General features: G+C 43.3%; 1 protein-coding gene across 4 annotated transcripts; it reads left to right on the forward strand.

The window, feature by feature from the left end:
• The first annotated feature begins 1,902 nt into the window (after positions 1-1,902).
• LOC125750896 (trichohyalin-like) lies at positions 1,903-18,549 on the forward strand. 4 transcript variants are annotated; one of them, XM_049029239.1, is made up of 3 exons: positions 1,903-2,692; positions 17,933-18,199; positions 18,248-18,549. In XM_049029239.1, the coding sequence occupies exons 1-3, from the start codon at positions 1,961-1,963 to the stop codon at positions 18,470-18,472; spliced, it is 1,224 nt and encodes a 407-aa protein (XP_048885196.1). In that variant the 5' UTR covers positions 1,903-1,960; the 3' UTR covers positions 18,473-18,549. The 4 variants fall into 4 exon arrangements, with proteins under 4 accessions (XP_048885196.1, XP_048885195.1, XP_048885199.1 ...); XM_049029238.1 differs by having other exon boundaries at positions 17,933-18,549; XM_049029242.1 differs by lacking the exons at positions 17,933-18,199; positions 18,248-18,549 and adding an exon at positions 10,192-10,811 and having other exon boundaries at positions 1,903-2,446.
• The last annotated feature ends 2,857 nt before the right edge of the window (positions 18,550-21,406 follow it).

Here is a 21,406-nt window from a genome sequence, read left to right on the forward strand (position 1 = left end):
GGGGGAAGAAGCAGGAGACACTGCGAAAAATCAAAAACCAGCCAGGTAGAGGGCAGAAGCAACCTTCTAATGCCAGAGATGACCATCAACTTATCCGTCAGTGTCTAACAAATCGGAGGATGACCTCAAGTGACCTTCAAAAGGAATGGAAAACATTAAGTGTGAAGCGTGATGGTAGGACAGGCTTCTAGAAGCAGCGCTGAAGACCCATAAAGCAAGAAAGAAGCCCTTCATGAATGAGAAGCATGGAAGAGCCAGGCTGGAGTTTGCAAAAAAAAATAATTTGTATTTTACACAGGCTCATACCCATAACCCATAAACTGAGAAATGAGTGAAACTGAAAAATTTGATGCGGTGTGGGAAAGGGGGGCCACACTCCCCTGGGAAACTGTAAGGGGTTGCTGCAGGAGGGTAGTACTCGCTGTGGGATATCAGTCACGATTCAGGATGGGGGGGGGGGGGGGGCTGCTGACCGTATTTCACCAGATACACGTTCTCAATCAGGAGGGGGTAGCAATTAGTTGTACTCTGGCTTATCTTACTTGAGGTCAGTGGGATGCACACTCAGACGAAGTGGGTTGGTAAGTAAGTAAGTTTGTATTTATTTATGGTTCTATAACAAACAAACAGGAAAAACAAATTACCACAGTGCTTACAATGGTTATTACCATAATACACTAACATAATGCATAATTGTACCACATCGCCTTAACATTGATAAGTTCGGCTATACCCACAACAATACATTACATTAGCAGCAATTCGTATTAGAGGGAATGATTGGACGGGAAATAAACGAAAATATCTTTCCGAGGTATACAACGGTACAGTCGTCAGCGATAATTATAACAGTAAGCAAGCTAGGTCACGTTAACCTAGCCGCGCAATTAAGTAAACTAAATTAGCACAGCGTCACTTATCACTTATAATCAATAAACTTAGTACTTACGTTCGTCAGTGACGCACACATAAAAACCAGGGACTGTATTTACTGCCAGGAACAACTAAACTAACTACACATAAACTAAACACATAAATAAAAGTTCACTTCCACTCATGAAAACACATGAAAAACACTGCATTCCATCCATTCATCCATCCATTTTCTGAATCAATTTGTCCAATACGAGGGTGTGTGTGTCCAGAATCTATCCAGAAAGCTCTGCCTACAATGCAGGGATATTACAGACGCTGCTAAACCTTACCAAATGTTTTATCTCACCTCCATTAAATGTACCCAAACACTGAAACCCAACCCCATACCCCTCCTTGCTGTGACCCATCACCTGGCGGTTGGTTCTTTGGTTAAACTGGCCTCCACTACCATTGCTAATTAGAATCATCTCACTTATATAAAAGTTTTGAAGAGCCAACAGGATTCGAAGCCTCTTACACCTCAGGATGAATCGGAAGTCATCGGTCACGTGATATTGCATAAACTTAGCAAGCCCTGATTCCCAGCTTGAAGTTACTGGGCCTCACTTTGAGGAGGCGATCTCCAGAATCTGGGTATTAACTGTCTCATCACTAAGTTCAGCACCTTTCACAATATAGCACAGCAAGGCCACGGTCAGAAAATGTGAGCCTGTCCTCCTCCTGAGTAAAGTAAAGCTCACTACGCTCTGTGAGCACAGGAACGCCCCGGCAATGTTTGGTAGGTTTCTGCATTGTTTGCAAGTACAGAATATTATCTGCGAGTAAACTAATTAAGGTAAATATGGAAATTCATACAATATATGCTGCAGAATATGAGCTGAATAAAGCATATAAAAAATGCAGAGAATTAAAAAAAATTGAACCACTGACCAAATATGGCACCTACAGTTGAGTTCTAGAACACAATGTCACCGTGACAACTCTGATGTCATCATTCTGAAGGTATAAATTCTGCTGTAGGCACCAGTATCAGTTCAAAACAAATCTGATTTCGAATAAGACACATCTCATCTCATCTCTCAATATGAAGTGGATTTTTCTCAATTGCTTTAGGCCGCCAGCGGTACCAAAGGACGCTGGAGAAGCTATAAAAGCAAAGGAGGAAAGAAAAAAGGATAAAGAAGGAAAGAAAAAGAAACCCTGGCTGAAGAAGCTTTTTACAAAAAAAGGGAAAGGAAAAAAGGCAATGGTGGTGGAGAGCCAGACAGTGGCGATGGAGGAGGATAGCCAGACATTGGCGATGGAGGATAGCCAGACATTGGCGATGGAGGATAGCCAGACATTGGCGATGGAGGAGGATAGCCAGACATTGGCGATGGAGGATAGCCAGACATTGGCGATGGAGGACAGCCAGACATTGGCGATGGAGGACAGCCAGACATTGGCGATGGAGGACAGCCAGACAGTGGAGGTGGAGGAGGAAAGCCAGACAGTGGCAGTGAAGGAGGAGAGCCAGGCAAAGGTGGAGAAGGAGGAGAGCCAGGCAAAGGTGGAGAAGGAGAAGTACAAGGCAATGGAGGAGGAGGAGAAGTACAAGACAATGGAGGAGGAGGAGGAGTACAAGGCAATGGAGGAGGAGGAGTACAAGGCAATGGAGGAGGAGGAGTACAAGGCAATGGAGGAGGAGGAGTACAAGGCAATGGTGAAGGAGGAGTACAAGGCACTGGAGGAGGAGGAGTACAAGGCAATGGTGGAGGAGGAGTACAAGGCAATGGTGAAGGAGACATACAAGGCAATGGTGAAGGAGGAGTACAAGGTAATGGAGGAGGAGTACAAGGCAATGGAGGAGGAGGAGTACAAGGCAATGGTGGAGGAGGAGTACAAGGCAATACTGGAGGAGGAGTACAAGGCAATGGTGGAGGAGGGGTACAAGACAATGGTGGAGGAGGAGTACAAGGCAATGGTGAAGGAGACGTACAAGGCAATGGTGGAGGAGGAGTACAAGGCAATGGTGAAGGAGAAGTACAAGGCAATGGTGGAGGAGTACAAGGCAATGGTGGAGAAGAGCAAGGCCAGTAGTGGATGAGACAGTCAGTGTTCTATGTTCAATCAGTACTACTTAAAAATGTAAATACTTGTAAATAAAGCATTAAAAACGAAAAAGACCTGTACATGTGTTTTCAATTGAATGTGAGTAGGTGATGTTAAATGTCAGGAACATTCCAAATGTCTATTACACGTGTTGCCGATAGGGGGGCATATGGTTTGGGTGATAAGGGTTGCCTTTAAACTTTAATAGAACGAAAATACATTACATGTATTTATGTTGTATTTTAAATTACGTTTTTAAGGAATAAAACATAACGGAATGAATGCAAGATACACGTCCAGCGGGGACCCGTCCGGCCGCAGCCATGTGTGCACAAGCGCCACGGCGTATTTTAAAAGCAAGCACCAAAATGTTTAAGAAAAACTTTAGCGTTATTTTAGAAGAAAGCAGGCGGAATTTAAACCCGTGCAAACATGCCCGAAAGCAGCAGAAGAGCAAATGCTGAGTTCAAACAAGCACAAGCGAAACCAATTAACATACAGCACGTCGTTTTAAAAGAAAGCACTTAAACCCATTACATTTAATCAACATGCTTAAAGAATTAGAAGGAAAAACATTAGCGGTATTTACCAGTGTTGGGTTGAAGAAAGCATTTAAACAGCGAAATGAGCGAGTCCCAGCGCTCGGCCATAATCGGCAGGTCCGTTTGAAAAAAGCGGTCGAAATGATATTGGCCAGCCCGTTTCAAAATGGCGACACCAGAGGAGCGCCTGTTATTTCAAATAAACGTTATGGTTATAGGGGTTTAAGTAATGAAGCACTTTTCTGCCAATGTAAAGTAAAACGCTCTAAGCATTTCAACAAGAATCAAGGAATAACGCGGTTAATTCTTGATTAAATTAGCGAATGCGCTCTCCTCTCTGGCTCGCTCTCATGTAGCGCATGCGCATAGAGCCACACAGTTCTTTAAGGAGCCGACTCTCTTGCGTTAATTTATTTAAACAGGAATTAACAGGGTTATTCCTTGATTCTTTTTTTTCCTTTTAAATTAACGCTAAAGTTTCTTTAAAACATTTCGGTGCTTTCTTGTGGTGCCCAAAGCACAGAATACCCACACTGCTCTGACTACGCCACCTCCTGGTAACCCCTAATGTTCCTTCTGTAACGTGGCTAAGTTCGAACCCTCCCCGTAACAAAGACAACAAAGAGGCATGTAAAAATAAAACCCAATCCACTTTATTACAAATATCCAAAATCAGACAAATGAAGGTTGCTGGGGGTGGGGGGCAGCTGACTATCCTCCAGATAGTAAGGTCAGATCAGCACACGCAGCTCTCAGCTCAGGAGGCCCCTGGTGACAAAGAAAACAGCAAAACTCAACACCACACAGCATGCAACATGACAAACACTACACACAACAGTACAGTGTCCACTCAGTGTGGCACCCCAACAGCAGAGCAAAAGCCTGTGCGGATCCGGCCTTGTACAGAAAGATCCCATGTACAAACATAAGGGGAGGGTAGCGGCCGATGTCCACCGCCCAAAATACAATACTACAATTACACTTACAACTTACAAGCTTATCAAATAAACCTAAAACAGTGGCTAGTCTGGTCCTTTGCAGGAATGCTTAATGCCCTCGCAGCACAGCAACACCAAGAGGAAGCATTCCAATGCTACAGGTACAAAGAAACAATCAACAAAGAAACATAGACCCTTTTAAATCCCACAGTATAACCCAAGTGACCAGAGCCTCAGTGTCTGTAGCCCATCAGCTCGTAGGGGATCACGTCAAATGATAAAATTCCAAACAGTCACCTCCGCGTCCTGCACGAAGAGTTACATGCTGCTAGCAGTCACCCTGGTAAAATTGAAATTAAACATTCAAGTTCTCAAACAAACCCTCTCCTCCTTTCCTTACCCACAGGGGAGAAGAACCCACCCCATGTCCAGTTGTAAAACACAGCAGCAAGAGAATGAGATTCCATCTTGGCAGCCTTTTATAACTTCCTGGTAGGTCATATGACCTGGCTCAAGTGGTTGCCAATATAGTGTAATTACCAGTGCCATGCAACTACTCCTACCAGCCCGATCAGATCCCCACATTCTTTTAAAATACGCCGTGGCGCTTGTGCCTACTCCTAACAACACGTGCCTGCGGCCTGACGGGCCCCGCTAGATGTGTATGCGCTAGCTTGCATTCATCCTGCCACATGTTTTATTATTCCTTAAAAACGTAATTAAAAATAACACAAATAAATACATGTAATGTATTTTTATTCTATTAAAGTTTAACAGCAACCCTTATCACCCAAACCATATGGCCCCCTATCGGCAATGTATGGTATATGGAGATAACCCCTCGACCGATCAGAATAAGGGATACGCTCCCCCCTCCCGCTTATGACGTCATAATTCATAATAACAATGACGGCCAAATTGTAGCTCCTCCCAATGTACCACAGACTATTTTTTAAATTACAAATTATTTAAAAATACGATTATAATAATTTAAAAATACATTATAACATGTCATAATTACAAACTATTATTAAACTGTAATAATCCAAATCGTGCTAAATACTATTTTTGAATAAAATAATCTTTGTAATTTAAAAACACATATCCATCCATTTTCCAAACTGCTTATTCTACTGGGTCACGGGGGGTCCGGAGCCTATCCCGGAAGAAATGGGCATGAGGCAGGGAACAACCCAGGACGGGGGGTCAGCCCATCACAGGGCACACTCGCACACCATGCACTCTCACATGCACACCTATGGGCAATTTAGTAACTCCAATTAGCCTCAGCATGTTTTTGGACTGTGGGGGGAAACCGGAGTACCCGGAGGAAACCCCACGATGACATGGGGAGAACATGCAAACTCCGCACGCATGTGACCCAGGTGGAGACTCGAACCCAGGTCCCAGAGGTGTGAGGCAACAGTGCTAACCACTGCAGCACCATGCCGCCCCCTAAAAACACATATATACACAATAATTCAAATAAGTGCTAAGTACAACCTTTGTTTAAAAAAAAAAAAACTGCAATAAATCAATTTGTGAAATCGCCCAGCTGCCGTGAAGCAGTAGTGAGCGGAAACGATACATATCTGCTCATGCACAGTCCAGTTCGGGTTTACGGTCTAAACTGGGAAAAGTCTATAAGCAGTTCAATGTGTCCCTAGAAATGCAGGTATCCCCAGGAGTACGATATCAAACCAGATATGGACTACATTGGCTGACACGTTCAGTGACACATCAGCATCATAACGCCTACTGAGGACAAGAATATAGATGATAGAAATCACTGTTCAACACTCCGTAGCGTCCGTCGAGTGTACATGCCTCCGAGCAGGGTGCTCAGCAGGAGCTCACAGCAGCAGCTTGATTTTGGGTTTCGATCAGACTCCCTGGGTAGGAAATGCTGTTAGCACATATAACCAGCGTGCAAAAGCACTCAGGGTGTGGGATGAAATTATTACTTCGGGGAACAAATTTAATAAGGTCACTTTAAAGATAAAATTACATAAAATATAATTCTGAGGCGAATGTCTATTATATCTCCTTATACTACGGGACCGTTGAATGCTTGAATCTGATTGGCTGACGAACGTTCTGAGGTGTGCAATTATTTTCAGGGAAACGCATGGCGAACGTAGTTCCAGGCAGCTCTCTTGACCACATTACAGTTCCATATCACTTCGCATAATTAACTGTAATAATGGAAATTAGCATACAGTACCTATACAGCACGCAGGACTAACAAAAACAACAACATGACAGACGATTTTCCAAAAGCAAATTTTAATATTTACGGTGAATATGAAACTTTCAACAACTGGGCTGCAGCAGTATTAGTTAGCCTAGTGTACCAACTTAAAGGCTACACATGACATTTCTCACTAGCGAGGTAATAACAGTGCTGCATCTTAAAGCAGACTTACAGTTTAGAGACGGTGCTTCAGAACACTGTTGAGGGACACACAGAGGTAGCCTAATTCATACAAGCTCTCTCTCTGTCTCTCTCGCTCTCTTTCTAATAACTTCATTATTAACTGCATTAGTCTGATATCAACGGCTCAAGCCTCCATGGCCAGCTTTAAGATGACGTTTTGGAACTAGCAAAAGAGTCGTTGGATGAGATGCGGAAGAAATAATCCTACTCACAATAGCGATTTAAGTAGAAAAACCGGACGAATCCCTTGAAATATATCATCTGATCGATGTCTTGAGGTGTGGCAACCGTAGTATAAGCGGAATAATTGACTCCGGGCCGTTGAATTATTAGAAAATAATGCACACCCGAGGTGTAACGGCATTACCACCTCGGGTGTGCATTATTTTCTAATAATTCAACGGCCCGTCGTCAATTATTCCTTACATATGTGTTTGAAATTGTTAGATGCCTTTCAATAAACCATTTCAATAAACAACCTTGTTAATGATTTAAAAGCAGCAGCATCTATCTTCATTATTTCACCAGCATAAACCTACCAATTTTCACCTTTCATGACGCAGTATTTGGGATATGAAGGTTTTGGGGGTGTGAATGTAGTATTCTCAGACAGACTCCATTTGACAACTGGTCTCAGGTTCAAACATGCAGCCAAAACATAAAATAGATACATATAAACAATACACAGCTCTGTAAAAAATTAAGAGACCACTCTATATACTTTTTTAAAATCTGCATTGTTAAATTCTGGTTTAATCCTGGTTCTGCTGGCAGAAGGCTACACTGTGAGGCAGGCTGCTTCCATGCTCGTGAGTTTCTAAGACCGCAGTACACAAGAACAGGGGGAAGAAGCAGGAGACACTGCGAAAAATCAAAAACCAGCCAGGTAGAGGGCAGAAGCAACCTTCTAATGCCAGAGATGACCATCAACTTATCCGTCAGTGTCTAACAAATCGGAGGATGACCTCAAGTGACCTTCAAAAGGAATGGAAAACATTAAGTGTGAAGCGTGATGGTGGGACAGGCTTCTAGAAGCAGCGCTGAAGACCCATAAAGCAAGAAAGAAGCCCTTCATGAATGAGAAGCATGGAAGAGCCAGGCTGGAGTTTGCAAAAAAAAAAAATTTGTATTTTACACAGGCTCATACCCATAACCCATAAACTGAGAAATGAGTGAAACTGAAAAATTTGATGCGGTGTGGGAAAGGGGGGCCACACTCCCCTGGGAAACTGTAAGGGGTTGCTGCAGGAGGGTAGTACTCGCTGTGGGATATCAGTCACGATTCAGGATGGGGGGGGGCTGCTGACCGTATTTCACCAGATACACGTTCTCAATCAGGAGGGGGTAGCAATTAGTTGTACTCTGGCTTATCTTACTTGAGGTCAGTGGGATGCACACTCAGACGAAGTGGGTTGGTAAGTAAGTAAGTTTGTATTTATTTATGGTTCTATAACAAACAAACAGGAAAAACAAATTACCACAGTGCTTACAATGGTTATTACCATAATACACTAACATAATGCATAATTGTACCACATCGCCTTAACATTGATAAGTTCGGCTATACCCACAACAATACATTACATTAGCAGCAATTCGTATTAGAGGGAATGATTGGACGGGAAATAAACGAAAATATCTTTCCGAGGTATACAACGGTACAGTCGTCAGCGATAATTATAACAGTAAGCAAGCTAGGTCACGTTAACCTAGCCGCGCAATTAAGTAAACTAAATTAGCACAGCGTCACTTATCACTTATAATCAATAAACTTAGTACTTACGTTCGTCAGTGACGCACACATAAAAACCAGGGACTGTATTTACTGCCAGGAACAACTAAACTAACTACACATAAACTAAACACATAAATAAAAGTTCACTTCCACTCATGAAAACACATGAAAAACACTGCATTCCATCCATTCATCCATCCATTTTCTGAATCAATTTGTCCAATACGAGGGTGTGTGTGTCCAGAATCTATCCAGAAAGCTCTGCCTACAATGCAGGGATATTACAGACGCTGCTAAACCTTACCAAATGTTTTATCTCACCTCCATTAAATGTACCCAAACACTGAAACCCAACCCCATACCCCTCCTTGCTGTGACCCATCACCTGGCGGTTGGTTCTTTGGTTAAACTGGCCTCCACTACCATTGCTAATTAGAATCATCTCACTTATATAAAAGTTTTGAAGAGCCAACAGGATTCGAAGCCTCTTACACCTCAGGATGAATCGGAAGTCATCGGTCACGTGATATTGCATAAACTTAGCAAGCCCCGATTCCCAGCTTGAAGTCACTGGGCCTCACTTTGAGGAGGCGATCTCCAGAATCTGGGTATTAACTGTCTCATCACTAAGTTCAGCACCTTTCACAATATAGCACAGCAAGGCCACGGTCAGAAAATGTGAGCCTGTCCTCCTCCTGAGTAAAGTAAAGCTCACTACGCTCTGTGAGCACAGGAACGCCCCGGCAATGTTTGGTAGGTTTCTGCATTGTTTGCAAGTACAGAATATTATCTGCGAGTAAACTAATTAAGGTAAATATGGAAATTCATACAATATATGCTGCAGAATATGAGCTGAATAAAGCATATAAAAAATGCAGAGAATTAAAAAAAATTTAACCACTGACCAAATATGGCACCTACAGTTGAGTTCTAGAACACAATGTCACCGTGACAACTCTGATGTCATCATTCTGAAGGTATAAATTCTGCTGTAGGCACCAGTATCAGTTCAAAACAAATCTGATTTCGAATAAGACACATCTCATCTCATCTCTCAATATGAAGTGGATTTTTCTCAATTGCTTTAGGCCGCCAGCGGTACCAAAGGACGCTGGAGAAGCTATAAAAGCAAAGGAGGAAAGAAAAAAGGATAAAGAAGGAAAGAAAAAGAAACCCTGGCTGAAGAAGCTTTTTACAAAAAAAGGGAAAGGAAAAAAGGCAATGGTGGTGGAGAGCCAGACAGTGGCGATGGAGGAGGATAGCCAGACATTGGCGATGGAGGATAGCCAGACATTGGCGATGGAGGATAGCCAGACATTGGCGATGGAGGAGGATAGCCAGACATTGGCGATGGAGGAGGATAGCCAGACATTGGCGATGGAGGATAGCCAGACATTGGCGATGGAGGACAGCCAGACATTGGCGATGGAGGACAGCCAGACAGTGGAGGTGGAGGAGGAAAGCCAGACAGTGGAGGTGGAGGAGGAAAGCCAGACAGTGGCAGTGAAGGAGGAGAGCCAGGCAAAGGTGGAGAAGGAGGAGAGCCAGGCAAAGGTGGAGGAGAAGTACAAGGCAATGGAGGAGGAGGAGAAGTACAAGGCAATGGAGGAGGAGGAGAAGTACAAGGCAATGGAGGAGGAGGAGAAGTACAAGGCAATGGAGGAGGAGGAGTACAAGGCAATGGAGGAGGAGGAGTACAAGGCAATGGTGAAGGAGGAGTACAAGGCACTGGAGGAGGAGGAGTACAAGGCAATGGTGGAGGAGGAGTACAAGGCAATGGTGAAGGAGACATACAAGGCAATGGTGAAGGAGGAGTACAAGGCAATGGAGGAGGAGTACAAGGCAATGGAGGAGGAGGAGTACAAGGCAATGGAGGAGGAGGAGTACAAGGCAATGGTGGAGGAGGAGTATAAGGCAATACTGGAGGAGGAGTACAAGGCAATGGTGGAGGAGGGGTACAAGACAATGGTGGAGGAGGAGTACAAGGCAATGGTGAAGGAGACGTACAAGGCAATGGTGGAGGAGGAGTACAAGGCAATGGTGAAGGAGAAGTACAAGGCAATGGTGGAGGAGTACAAGGCAATGGTGGAGAAGAGCAAGGCCAGTAGTGGATGAGACAGTCAGTGTTCTATGTTCAATCAGTACTACTTAAAAATGTAAATACTTGTAAATAAAGCATTAAAAACGAAAAAGACCTGTACATGTGTTTTCAATTGAATGTGAGTAGGTGATGTTAAATGTCAGGAACATTCCAAATGTCTATTACACGTGTTGCCGATAGGGGGGCATATGGTTTGGGTGATAAGGGTTGCCTTTAAACTTTAATAGAACGAAAATACATTACATGTATTTATGTTGTATTTTAAATTACGTTTTTAAGGAATAAAACATAACGGAATGAATGCAAGATACACGTCCAGCGGGGACCCGTCCGGCCGCAGCCATGTGTGCACAAGCGCCACGGCGTATTTTAAAAGCAAGCACCAAAATGTTTAAGAAAAACTTTAGCGTTATTTTAGAAGAAAGCAGGCGGAATTTAAACCCGTGCAAACATGCCCGAAAGCAGCAGAAGAGCAAATGCTGAGTTCAAACAAGCACAAGCGAAACCAATTAACATACAGCACGTCGTTTTAAAAGAAAGCACTTAAACCCATTACATTTAATCAACATGCTTAAAGAATTAGAAGGAAAAACATTAGCGGTATTTACCAGTGTTGGGTTGAAGAAAGCATTTAAACAGCGAAATGAGCGAGTCCCAGCGCTCGGCCATAATCGGCAGGTCCGTTTGAAAAAAGCGGTCGAAATGATATTGGCCAGCCCGTTTCAAAATGGCGACACCAGAGGAGCGCCTGTTATTTCAAATAAACGTTATGGTTATAGGGGTTTAAGTAATGAAGCACTTTTCTGCCAATGTAAAGTAAAACGCTCTAAGCATTTCAACAAGAATCAAGGAATAACGCGGTTAATTCTTGATTAAATTAGCGAATGCGCTCTCCTCTCTGGCTCGCTCTCATGTAGCGCATGCGCATAGAGCCACACAGTTTTCTTTAAGGAGCCGACTCTCTTGCGTTAATTTATTTAAACAGGAATTAACAGGGTTATTCCTTGATTCTATTTTTTCCTTTTAAATTAACGCTAAAGTTTCTTTAAAACATTTCGGTGCTTTCTTGTGGTGCCCAAAGCACAGAATACCCACACTGCTCTGACTACGCCACCTCCTGGTAACCCCTAATGTTCCTTCTGTAACGTGGCTAAGTTCGAACCCTCCCCGTAACAAAGACAACAAAGAGGCATGTAAAAATAAAACCCAATCCACTTTATTACAAATATCCAAAATCAGACAAATGAAGGTTGCTGGGGGTGGGGGGCAGCTGACTATCCTCCAGATAGTAAGGTCAGATCAGCACACGCAGCTCTCAGCTCAGGAGGCCCCTGGTGACAAAGAAAACAGCAAAACTCAACACCACACAGCATGCAACATGACAAACACTACACACAACAGTACAGTGTCCACTCAGTGTGGCACCCCAACAGCAGAGCAAAAGCCTGTGCGGATCCGGCCTTGTACAGAAAGATCCCATGTACAAACATAAGGGGAGGGTAGCGGCCGATGTCCACCGCCCAAAATACAATACTACAATTACACTTACAACTTACAAGCTTATCAAATAAACCTAAAACAGTGGCTAGTCTGGTCCTTTGCAGGAATGCTTAATGCCCTCGCAGCACAGCAACACCAAGAGGAAGCATTCCAATGCTACAGGTACAAAGAAACAATCAACAAAGAAACATAGACCCTTTTAAATCCCACAGTATAACCCAAGTGACCAGAGCCTCAGTGTCTGTAGCCCATCAGCTCGTAGGGGATCACGTCAAATGATAAAATTCCAAACAGTCACCTCCGCGTCCTGCACGAAGAGTTACATGCTGCTAGCAGTCACCCTGGTAAAATTGAAATTAAACATTCAAGTTCTCAAACAAACCCTCTCCTCCTTTCCTTACCCACAGGGGAGAAGAACCCACCCCATGTCCAGTTGTAAAACACAGCAGCAAGAGAATGAGATTCCATCTTGGCAGCCTTTTATAACTTCCTGGTAGGTCATATGACCTGGCTCAAGTGGTTGCCAATATAGTGTAATTACCAGTGCCATGCAACTACTCCTACCAGCCCGATCAGATCCCCACATTCTTTTAAAATACGCCGTGGCGCTTGTGCCTACTCCTAACAACACGTGCCTGCGGCCTGACGGGCCCCGCTAGATGTGTATGCGCTAGCTTGCATTCATCCTGCCACATGTTTTATTATTCCTTAAAAACGTAATTAAAAATAACACAAATAAATACATGTAATGTATTTTTATTCTATTAAAGTTTAACAGCAACCCTTATCACCCAAACCATATGGCCCCCTATCGGCAATGTATGGTATATGGAGATAACTCCTCGACCGATCAGAATAAGGGATACGCTCCCCCCTCCCGCTTATGACGTCATAATTCATAATAACAATGACGACCAAATTGTAGCTCCTCCCAATGTACCACAGACTATTTTTTAAATTACAAATTATTTAAAAATACGATTATAATAATTTAAAAATACATTATAACATGTCATAATTACAAACTATTATTAAACTGTAATAAGCCAAATCGTGCTAAATACTATTTTTGAATAAAATAATCTTTGTAATTTAAAAACACATATCCATCCATTTTCCAAACTGCTTATTCTACTGGGTCACGGGGGGTCCGGAGCCTATCCCGGAAGAAATGGGCATGAGGCAGGGAACAACCCAGGACGGGGGGTCAGCCCATCACAGGGCACACTCGCACACCATGCACTCTCACATGCACACCTATGGGCAATTTAGTAACTCCAATTAGCCTCAGCATGTTTTTGGATTGTGGGGGGAAACCGGAGTACCCGGAGGAAACCCCACGATGACATGGGGAGAACATGCAAACTCCGCACGCATGTGACCCAGGTGGAGACTCGAACCCAGGTCCCAGAGGTGTGAGGCAACAGTGCTAACCACTGCAGCACCATGCCGCCCCCTAAAAACACATATATACACAATAATTCAAATAAGTGCTAAGTACAACCTTTGTTTAAAAAAAAAAAAAACTGCAATAAATCAATTTGTGAAATCGCCCAGCTGCCGTGAAGCAGTAGTGAGCGGAAACGATACATATCTGCTCATGCACAGTCCAGTTCGGGTTTACGGTCTAAACTGGGAAAAGTCTATAAGCAGTTCAATGTGTCCCTAGAAATGCAGGTATCCCCAGGAGTACGATATCAAACCAGATATGGACTACATTGGCTGACACGTTCAGTGACACATCAGCATCATAACGCCTACTGAGGACAAGAATATAGATGATAGAAATCACTGTTCAACACTCCGTAGCGTCCGTCGAGTGTACATGCCTCCGAGCAGGGTGCTCAGCAGGAGCTCACAGCAGCAGCTTGATTTTGGGTTTCGATCAGACTCCCTGGGTAGGAAATGCTGTTAGCACATATAACCAGCGTGCAAAAGCACTCAGGGTGTGGGATGAAATTATTACTTCGGGGAACAAATTTAATAAGGTCACTTTAAAGATAAAATTACATAAAATATAATTGTGAGGCGAATGTCTATTATATCTCCTTATACTACGGGACCGTTGAATGCTTGAATCTGATTGGCTGACGAACGTTCTGAGGTGTGCAATTATTTTCAGGGAAACGCATGGCGAACGTAGTTCCAGGCAGCTCTCTTGACCACATTACAGTTCCATATCACTTCGCATAGTTAACTGTAATAACGGAAATTAGCATACAGTACCTATACAGCACGCAGGACTAACAAAAACAACAACATGACAGACGATTTTCCAAAAGCAAATTTTAATATTTACGGTGAATATGAAACTTTCAACAACTGGGCTGCAGCAGTATTAGTTAGCCTAGTGTACCAACTTAAAGGCTACACATGACATTTCTCACTAGCGAGGTAATAACAGTGCTGCATCTTAAAGCAGACTTACAGTTTAGAGACGGTGCTTCAGAACACTGTTGAGGGACACACAGAGGTAGCCTAATTCATACAAGCTCTCTCTCTGTCTCTCTCGCTCTCTTTCTAATAACTTCATTATTAACTGCATTAGTCTGATATCAACGGCTCAAGCCTCCATGGCCAGCTTTAAAATGACGTTTTGGAACTAGCAAAAGAGTCGTTGGATGAGATGCGGAAGAAATAATCCTACTCACAATAGCGATTTAAGTAGAAAAACCGGACAAATCCCTTGAAATATATCATCTGATCGATGTCTTGAGGTGTGGCAACCGTAGTATAAGCGGAATAATTGACTCCGGGCCGTTGAATTATTAGAAAATAATGCACACCCGAGGTGTAACGGCATTACCACCTCGGGTGTGCATTATTTTCTAATAATTCAACGGCCCGGAGTCAATTATTCCTTACATATGTGTTTGAAATTGTTAGATGCCTTTCAATAAACCATTTCAATAAACAACCTTGTTAATGATTTAAAAGCAGCAGCATCTATCTTCATTATTTCACCAGCATAAACCTACCAATTTTCACCTTTCATGACGCAGTATTTGGGATATGAAGGTTTTGGGGGTGTGAATGTAGTATTCTCAGACAGACTCCATTTGACAACTGGTCTCAGGTTCAAACATGCAGCCAAAACATAAAATAGATACATATAAACAATACACAGCTCTGTAAAAAATTAAGAGACCACTCTATATACTTTTTTAAAATCTGCATTGTTAAATTCTGGTTTAATCCTGGTTCTGCTGGCAGAAGGCTACACTGTGAGGCAGGCTGCTTCCATGCTCGTGAGTTTCTAAGACCGCAGTACACAAGAACAGGGGGAAGAAGCAGGAGACACTGCGAAAAATCAAAAACCAGCCAGGTAGAGGGCAGAAGCAACCTTCTAATGCCAGAGATGACCATCAACTTATCCGTCAGTGTCTAACAAATCGGAGGATGACCTCAAGTGACCTTCAAAAGGAATGGAAAACATTAAGTGTGAAGCGTGATGGTAGGACAGGCTTCTAGAAGCAGCGCTGAAGACCCATAAAGCAAGAAAGAAGCCCTTCATGAATGAGAAGCATGGAAGAGCCAGGCTGGAGTTTGCAAAAAAAAAAAATTTGTATTTTACACAGGCTCATACCCATAACCCATAAACTGAGAAATGAGTGAAACTGAAAAATTTGATGCGGTGTGGGAAAGGGGGGCCACACTCCCCTGGGAAACTGTAAGGGGTTGCTGCAGGAGGGTAGTACTCGCTGTGGGATATCAGTCACGATTCAGGATGGGGGGGGGGGGGGGGGGGCTGCTGACCGTATTTCACCAGATACACGTTCTCAATCAGGAGGGGGGTAGCAATTAGTTGTACTCTGGCTTATCTTACTTGAGGTCAGTGGGATGCACACTCAGACGAAGTGGGTTGGTAAGTAAGTAAGTTTGTATTTATTTATGGTTCTATAACAAACAAACAGGAAAAACAAATTACCACAGTGCTTACAATGGTTATTACCATAATACACTAACATAATGCATAATTGTACCACATCGCCTTAACATTGATAAGTTCGGCTATACCCACAACAATACATTACATTAGCAGCAATTCGTATTAGAGGGAATGATTGGACGGGAAATAAACGAAAATATCTTTCCGAGGTATACAACGGTACAGTCGTCAGCGATAATTATAACAGTAAGCAAGCTAGGTCACGTTAACCTAGCCGCGCAATTAAGTAAACTAAATTAGCACAGCGTCACTTATCACTTATAATCAATAAACTTAGTACTTACGTTCGTCAGTGACGCACACATAAAAACCAGGGACTGTATTTACTGCCAGGAACAACTAAACTAACTACACATAAACTAAACACATAAATAAAAGTTCACTTCCACTCATGAAAACACATGAAAAACACTGCATTCCATCCATTCATCCATCCATTTTCTGAATCAATTTGTCCAATACGAGGGTGTGTGTGTCCAGAATCTATCCAGAAAGCTCTGCCTACAATGCAGGGATATTACAGACGCTGCTAAACCTTACCAAATGTTTTATCTCACCTCCATTAAATGTACCCAAACACTGAAACCCAACCCCATACCCCTCCTTGCTGTGACCCATCACCTGGCGGTTGGTTCTTTGGTTAAACTGGCCTCCACTACCATTGCTAATTAGAATCATCTCACTTATATAAAAGTTTTGAAGAGCCAACAGGATTCGAAGCCTCTTACACCTCAGGATGAATCGGAAGTCATCGGTCACGTGATATTGCATAAACTTAGCAAGCCCCGATTCCCAGCTTGAAGTCACTGGGCCTCACTTTGAGGAGGCGATCTCCAGAATCTGGGTATTAACTGTCTCATCACTAAGTTCAGCACCTTTCACAATATAGCACAGCAAGGCCACGGTCAGAAAATGTGAGCCTGTCCTCCTCCTGAGTAAAGTAAAGCTCACTACGCTCTGTGAGCACAGGAACGCCCCGGCAATGTTTGGTAGGTTTCTGCATTGTTTGCAAGTACAGAATATTATCTGCGAGTAAACTAATTAAGGTAAATATGGAAATTCATACAATATATGCTGCAGAATATGAGCTGAATAAAGCATATAAAAAATGCAGAGAATTAAAAAAAATTGAACCACTGACCAAATATGGCACCTACAGTTGAGTTCTAGAACACAATGTCACCGTGACAACTCTGATGTCATCATTCTGAAGGTATAAATTCTGCTGTAGGCACCAGTATCAGTTCAAAACAAATCTGATTTCGAATAAGACACATCTCATCTCATCTCTCAATATGAAGTGGATTTTTCTCAATTGCTTTAGGCCGCCAGCGGTACCAAAGGACGCTGGAGAAGCTATAAAAGCAAAGGAGGAAAGAAAAAAGGATAAAGAAGGAAAGAAAAAGAAACCCTGGCTGAAGAAGCTTTTTACAAAAAAAGGGAAAGGAAAAAAGGCAATGGTGGTGGAGAGCCAGACAGTGGCGATGGAGGAGGATAGCCAGACATTGGCGATGGAGGAGGATAGCCAGACATTGGCGATGGAGGAGGATAGCCAGACATTGGCGATGGAGGACAGCCAGACATTGGCGATGGAGGACAGCCAGACAGTGGAGGTGGAGGAGGAAAGCCAGACAGTGGAGGTGGAGGAGGAAAGCCAGACAGTGGCAGTGAAGGAGGAGAGCCAGGCAAAGGTGGAGAAGGAGGAGAGCCAGGCAAAGGTGGAGGAGAAGTACAAGGCAATGGAGGAGGAGGAGAAGTACAAGGCAATGGAGGAGGAGAAGTACAAGGCAATGGAGGAGGAGGAGAAGTACAAGGCAATGGAGGAGGAGGAGAAGTACAAGGCAATGGAGGAGGAGGAGTACAAGGCAATGGAGGAGGAGGAGTACAAGGCAATGGTGAAGGAGGAGTACAAGGCACTGGAGGAGGAGGAGTACAAGGCAATGGTGGAGGAGGAGTACAAGGCAATGGTGAAGGAGACATACAAGGCAATGGTGAAGGAGGAGTACAAGGCAATGGAGGAGGAGTACAAGGCAATGGAGGAGGAGGAGTACAAGGCAATGGAGGAGGAGGAGTACAAGGCAATGGTGGAGGAGGAGTATAAGGCAATACTGGAGGAGGAGTACAAGGCAATGGTGGAGGAGGGGTACAAGACAATGGTGGAGGAGGAGTACAAGGCAATGGTGAAGGAGACGTACAAGGCAATGGTGGAGGAGGAGTACAAGGCAATGGTGAAGGAGAAGTACAAGGCAATGGTGGAGGAGTACAAGGCAATGGTGGAGAAGAGCAAGGCCAGTAGTGGATGAGACAGTCAGTGTTCTATGTTCAATCAGTACTACTTAAAAATGTAAATACTTGTAAATAAAGCATTAAAAACGAAAAAGACCTGTACATGTGTTTTCAATTGAATGTGAGTAGGTGATGTTAAATGTCAGGAACATTCCAAATGTCTATTACACGTGTTGCCGATAGGGGGGCATATGGTTTGGGTGATAAGGGTTGCCTTTAAACTTTAATAGAACGAAAATACATTACATGTATTTATGTTGTATTTTAAATTACGTTTTTAAGGAATAAAACATAACGGAATGAATGCAAGATACACGTCCAGCGGGGACCCGTCCGGCCGCAGCCATGTGTGCACAAGCGCCACGGCGTATTTTAAAAGCAAGCACCAAAATGTTTAAGAAAAACTTTAGCGTTATTTTAGAAGAAAGCAGGCGGAATTTAAACCCGTGCAAACATGCCCGAAAGCAGCAGAAGAGCAAATGCTGAGTTCAAACAAGCACAAGCGAAACCAATTAACATACAGCACGTCGTTTTAAAAGAAAGCACTTAAACCCATTACATTTAATCAACATGCTTAAAGAATTAGAAGGAAAAACATTAGCGGTATTTACCAGTGTTGGGTTGAAGAAAGCATTTAAACAGCGAAATGAGCGAGTCCCAGCGCTCGGCCATAATCGGCAGGTCCGTTTGAAAAAAGCGGTCGAAATGATATTGGCCAGCCCGTTTCAAAATGGCGACACCAGAGGAGCGCCTGTTATTTCAAATAAACGTTATGGTTATAGGGGTTTAAGTAATGAAGCACTTTTCTGCCAATGTAAAGTAAAACGCTCTAAGCATTTCAACAAGAATCAAGGAATAACGCGGTTAATTCTTGATTAAATTAGCGAATGCGCTCTCCTCTCTGGCTCGCTCTCATGTAGCGCATGCGCATAGAGCCACACAGTTTTCTTTAAGGAGCCGACTCTCTTGCGTTAATTTATTTAAACAGGAATTAACAGGGTTATTCCTTGATTCTATTTTTTCCTTTTAAATTAACGCTAAAGTTTCTTTAAAACATTTCGGTGCTTTCTTGTGGTGCCCAAAGCACAGAATACCCACACTGCTCTGACTACGCCACCTCCTGGTAACCCCTAATGTTCCTTCTGTAACGTGGCTAAGTTCGAACCCTCCCCGTAACAAAGACAACAAAGAGGCATGTAAAAATAAAACCCAATCCACTTTATTACAAATATCCAAAATCAGACAAATGAAGGTTGCTGGGGGTGGGGGGCAGCTGACTATCCTCCAGATAGTAAGGTCAGATCAGCACACGCAGCTCTCAGCTCAGGAGGCCCCTGGTGACAAAGAAAACAGCAAAACTCAACACCACACAGCATGCAACATGACAAACACTACACACAACAGTACAGTGTCCACTCAGTGTGGCACCCCAACAGCAGAGCAAAAGCCTGTGCGGATCCGGCCTTGTACAGAAAGATCCCATGTACAAACATAAGGGGAGGGTAGCGGCCGATGTCCACCGCCCAAAATACAATACTACAATTACACTTACAACTTACAAGCTTATCAAATAAACCTAAAACAGTGGCTAGTCTGGTCCTTTGCAGGAATGCTTAATGCCCTCGCAGCACAGCAACACCAAGAGGAAGCATTCCAATGCTACAGGTACAAAGAAACAATCAACAAAGAAACATAGACCCTTTTAAATCCCACAGTATAACCCAAGTGACCAGAGCCTCAGTGTCTGTAGCCCATCAGCTCGTAGGGGATCACGTCAAATGATAAAATTCCAAACAGTCACCTCCGCGTCCTGCACGAAGAGTTACATGCTGCTAGCAGTCACCCTGGTAAAATTGAAATTAAACATTCAAGTTCTCAAACAACCCTCTCCTCCTTTCCTTACCCACAGGGGAGAAGAACCCACCCCATGTCCAGTTGTAAAACACAGCAGCAAGAGAATGAGATTCCATCTTGGCAGCCTTTTATAACTTCCTGGTAGGTCATATGACCTGGCTCAAGTGGTTGCCAATATAGTGTAATTACCAGTGCCATGCAACTACTCCTACCAGCCCGATCAGATCCCCACATTCTTTTAAAATACGCCGTGGCGCTTGTGCCTACTCCTAACAACACGTGCCTGCGGCCTGACGGGCCCCGCTAGATGTGTATGCGCTAGCTTGCATTCATCCTGCCACATGTTTTATTATTCCTTAAAAACGTAATTAAAAATAACACAAATAAATACATGTAATGTATTTTTATTCTATTAAAGTTTAACAGCAACCCTTATCACCCAAACCATATGGCCCCCTATCGGCAATGTATGGTATATGGAGATAACCCCTCGACCGATCAGAATAAGGGATACGCTCCCCCCTCCCGCTTATGACGTCATAATTCATAATAACAATGACGGCCAAATTGTAGCTCCTCCCAATGTACCACAGACTATTTTTTAAATTACAAATTATTTAAAAATACGATTATAATAATTTAAAAATACATTATAACATGTCATAATTACAAACTATTATTAAACTGTAATAATCCAAATCGTGCTAAATACTATTTTTGAATAAAATAATCTTTGTAATTTAAAAACACATATCCATCCATTTTCCAAACTGCTTATTCTACTGGGTCACGGGGGGTCCGGAGCCTATCCCGGAAGAAATGGGCATGAGGCAGGGAACAACCCAGGACGGGGGGTCAGCCCATCACAGGGCACACTCGCACACCATGCACTCTCACATGCACACCTATGGGCAATTTAGTAACTCCAATTAGCCTCAGCATGTTTTTGGATTGTGGGGGGAAACCGGAGTACCCGGAGGAAACCCCACGATGACATGGGGAGAACATGCAAACTCCGCACGCATGTGACCCAGGTGGAGACTCGAACCCAGGTCCCAGAGGTGTGAGGCAACAGTGCTAACCACTGCAGCACCATG

This window comes from Brienomyrus brachyistius, chromosome 10 (assembly GCF_023856365.1).
Source record: "Brienomyrus brachyistius isolate T26 chromosome 10, BBRACH_0.4, whole genome shotgun sequence".
NCBI lineage: Eukaryota > Metazoa > Chordata > Actinopteri > Osteoglossiformes > Mormyridae > Brienomyrus > Brienomyrus brachyistius.

Excerpts from the sequence above, each read along its gene's own strand:
- LOC125750896 (XM_049029238.1), top strand. The coding sequence starts at position 1,961 with ATGAAGTGGATTTTTCTCAATTGCTTTAGGCCGCCAGCGGTACCAAAG. Across the intron at positions 2,693-17,932 it reads TGGTGAAGGAGGAGTACAAG|GCAATGGAGGAGGAGAAGTA; the intron begins GTAATGGAGGAG and ends GAGAAGTACAAG.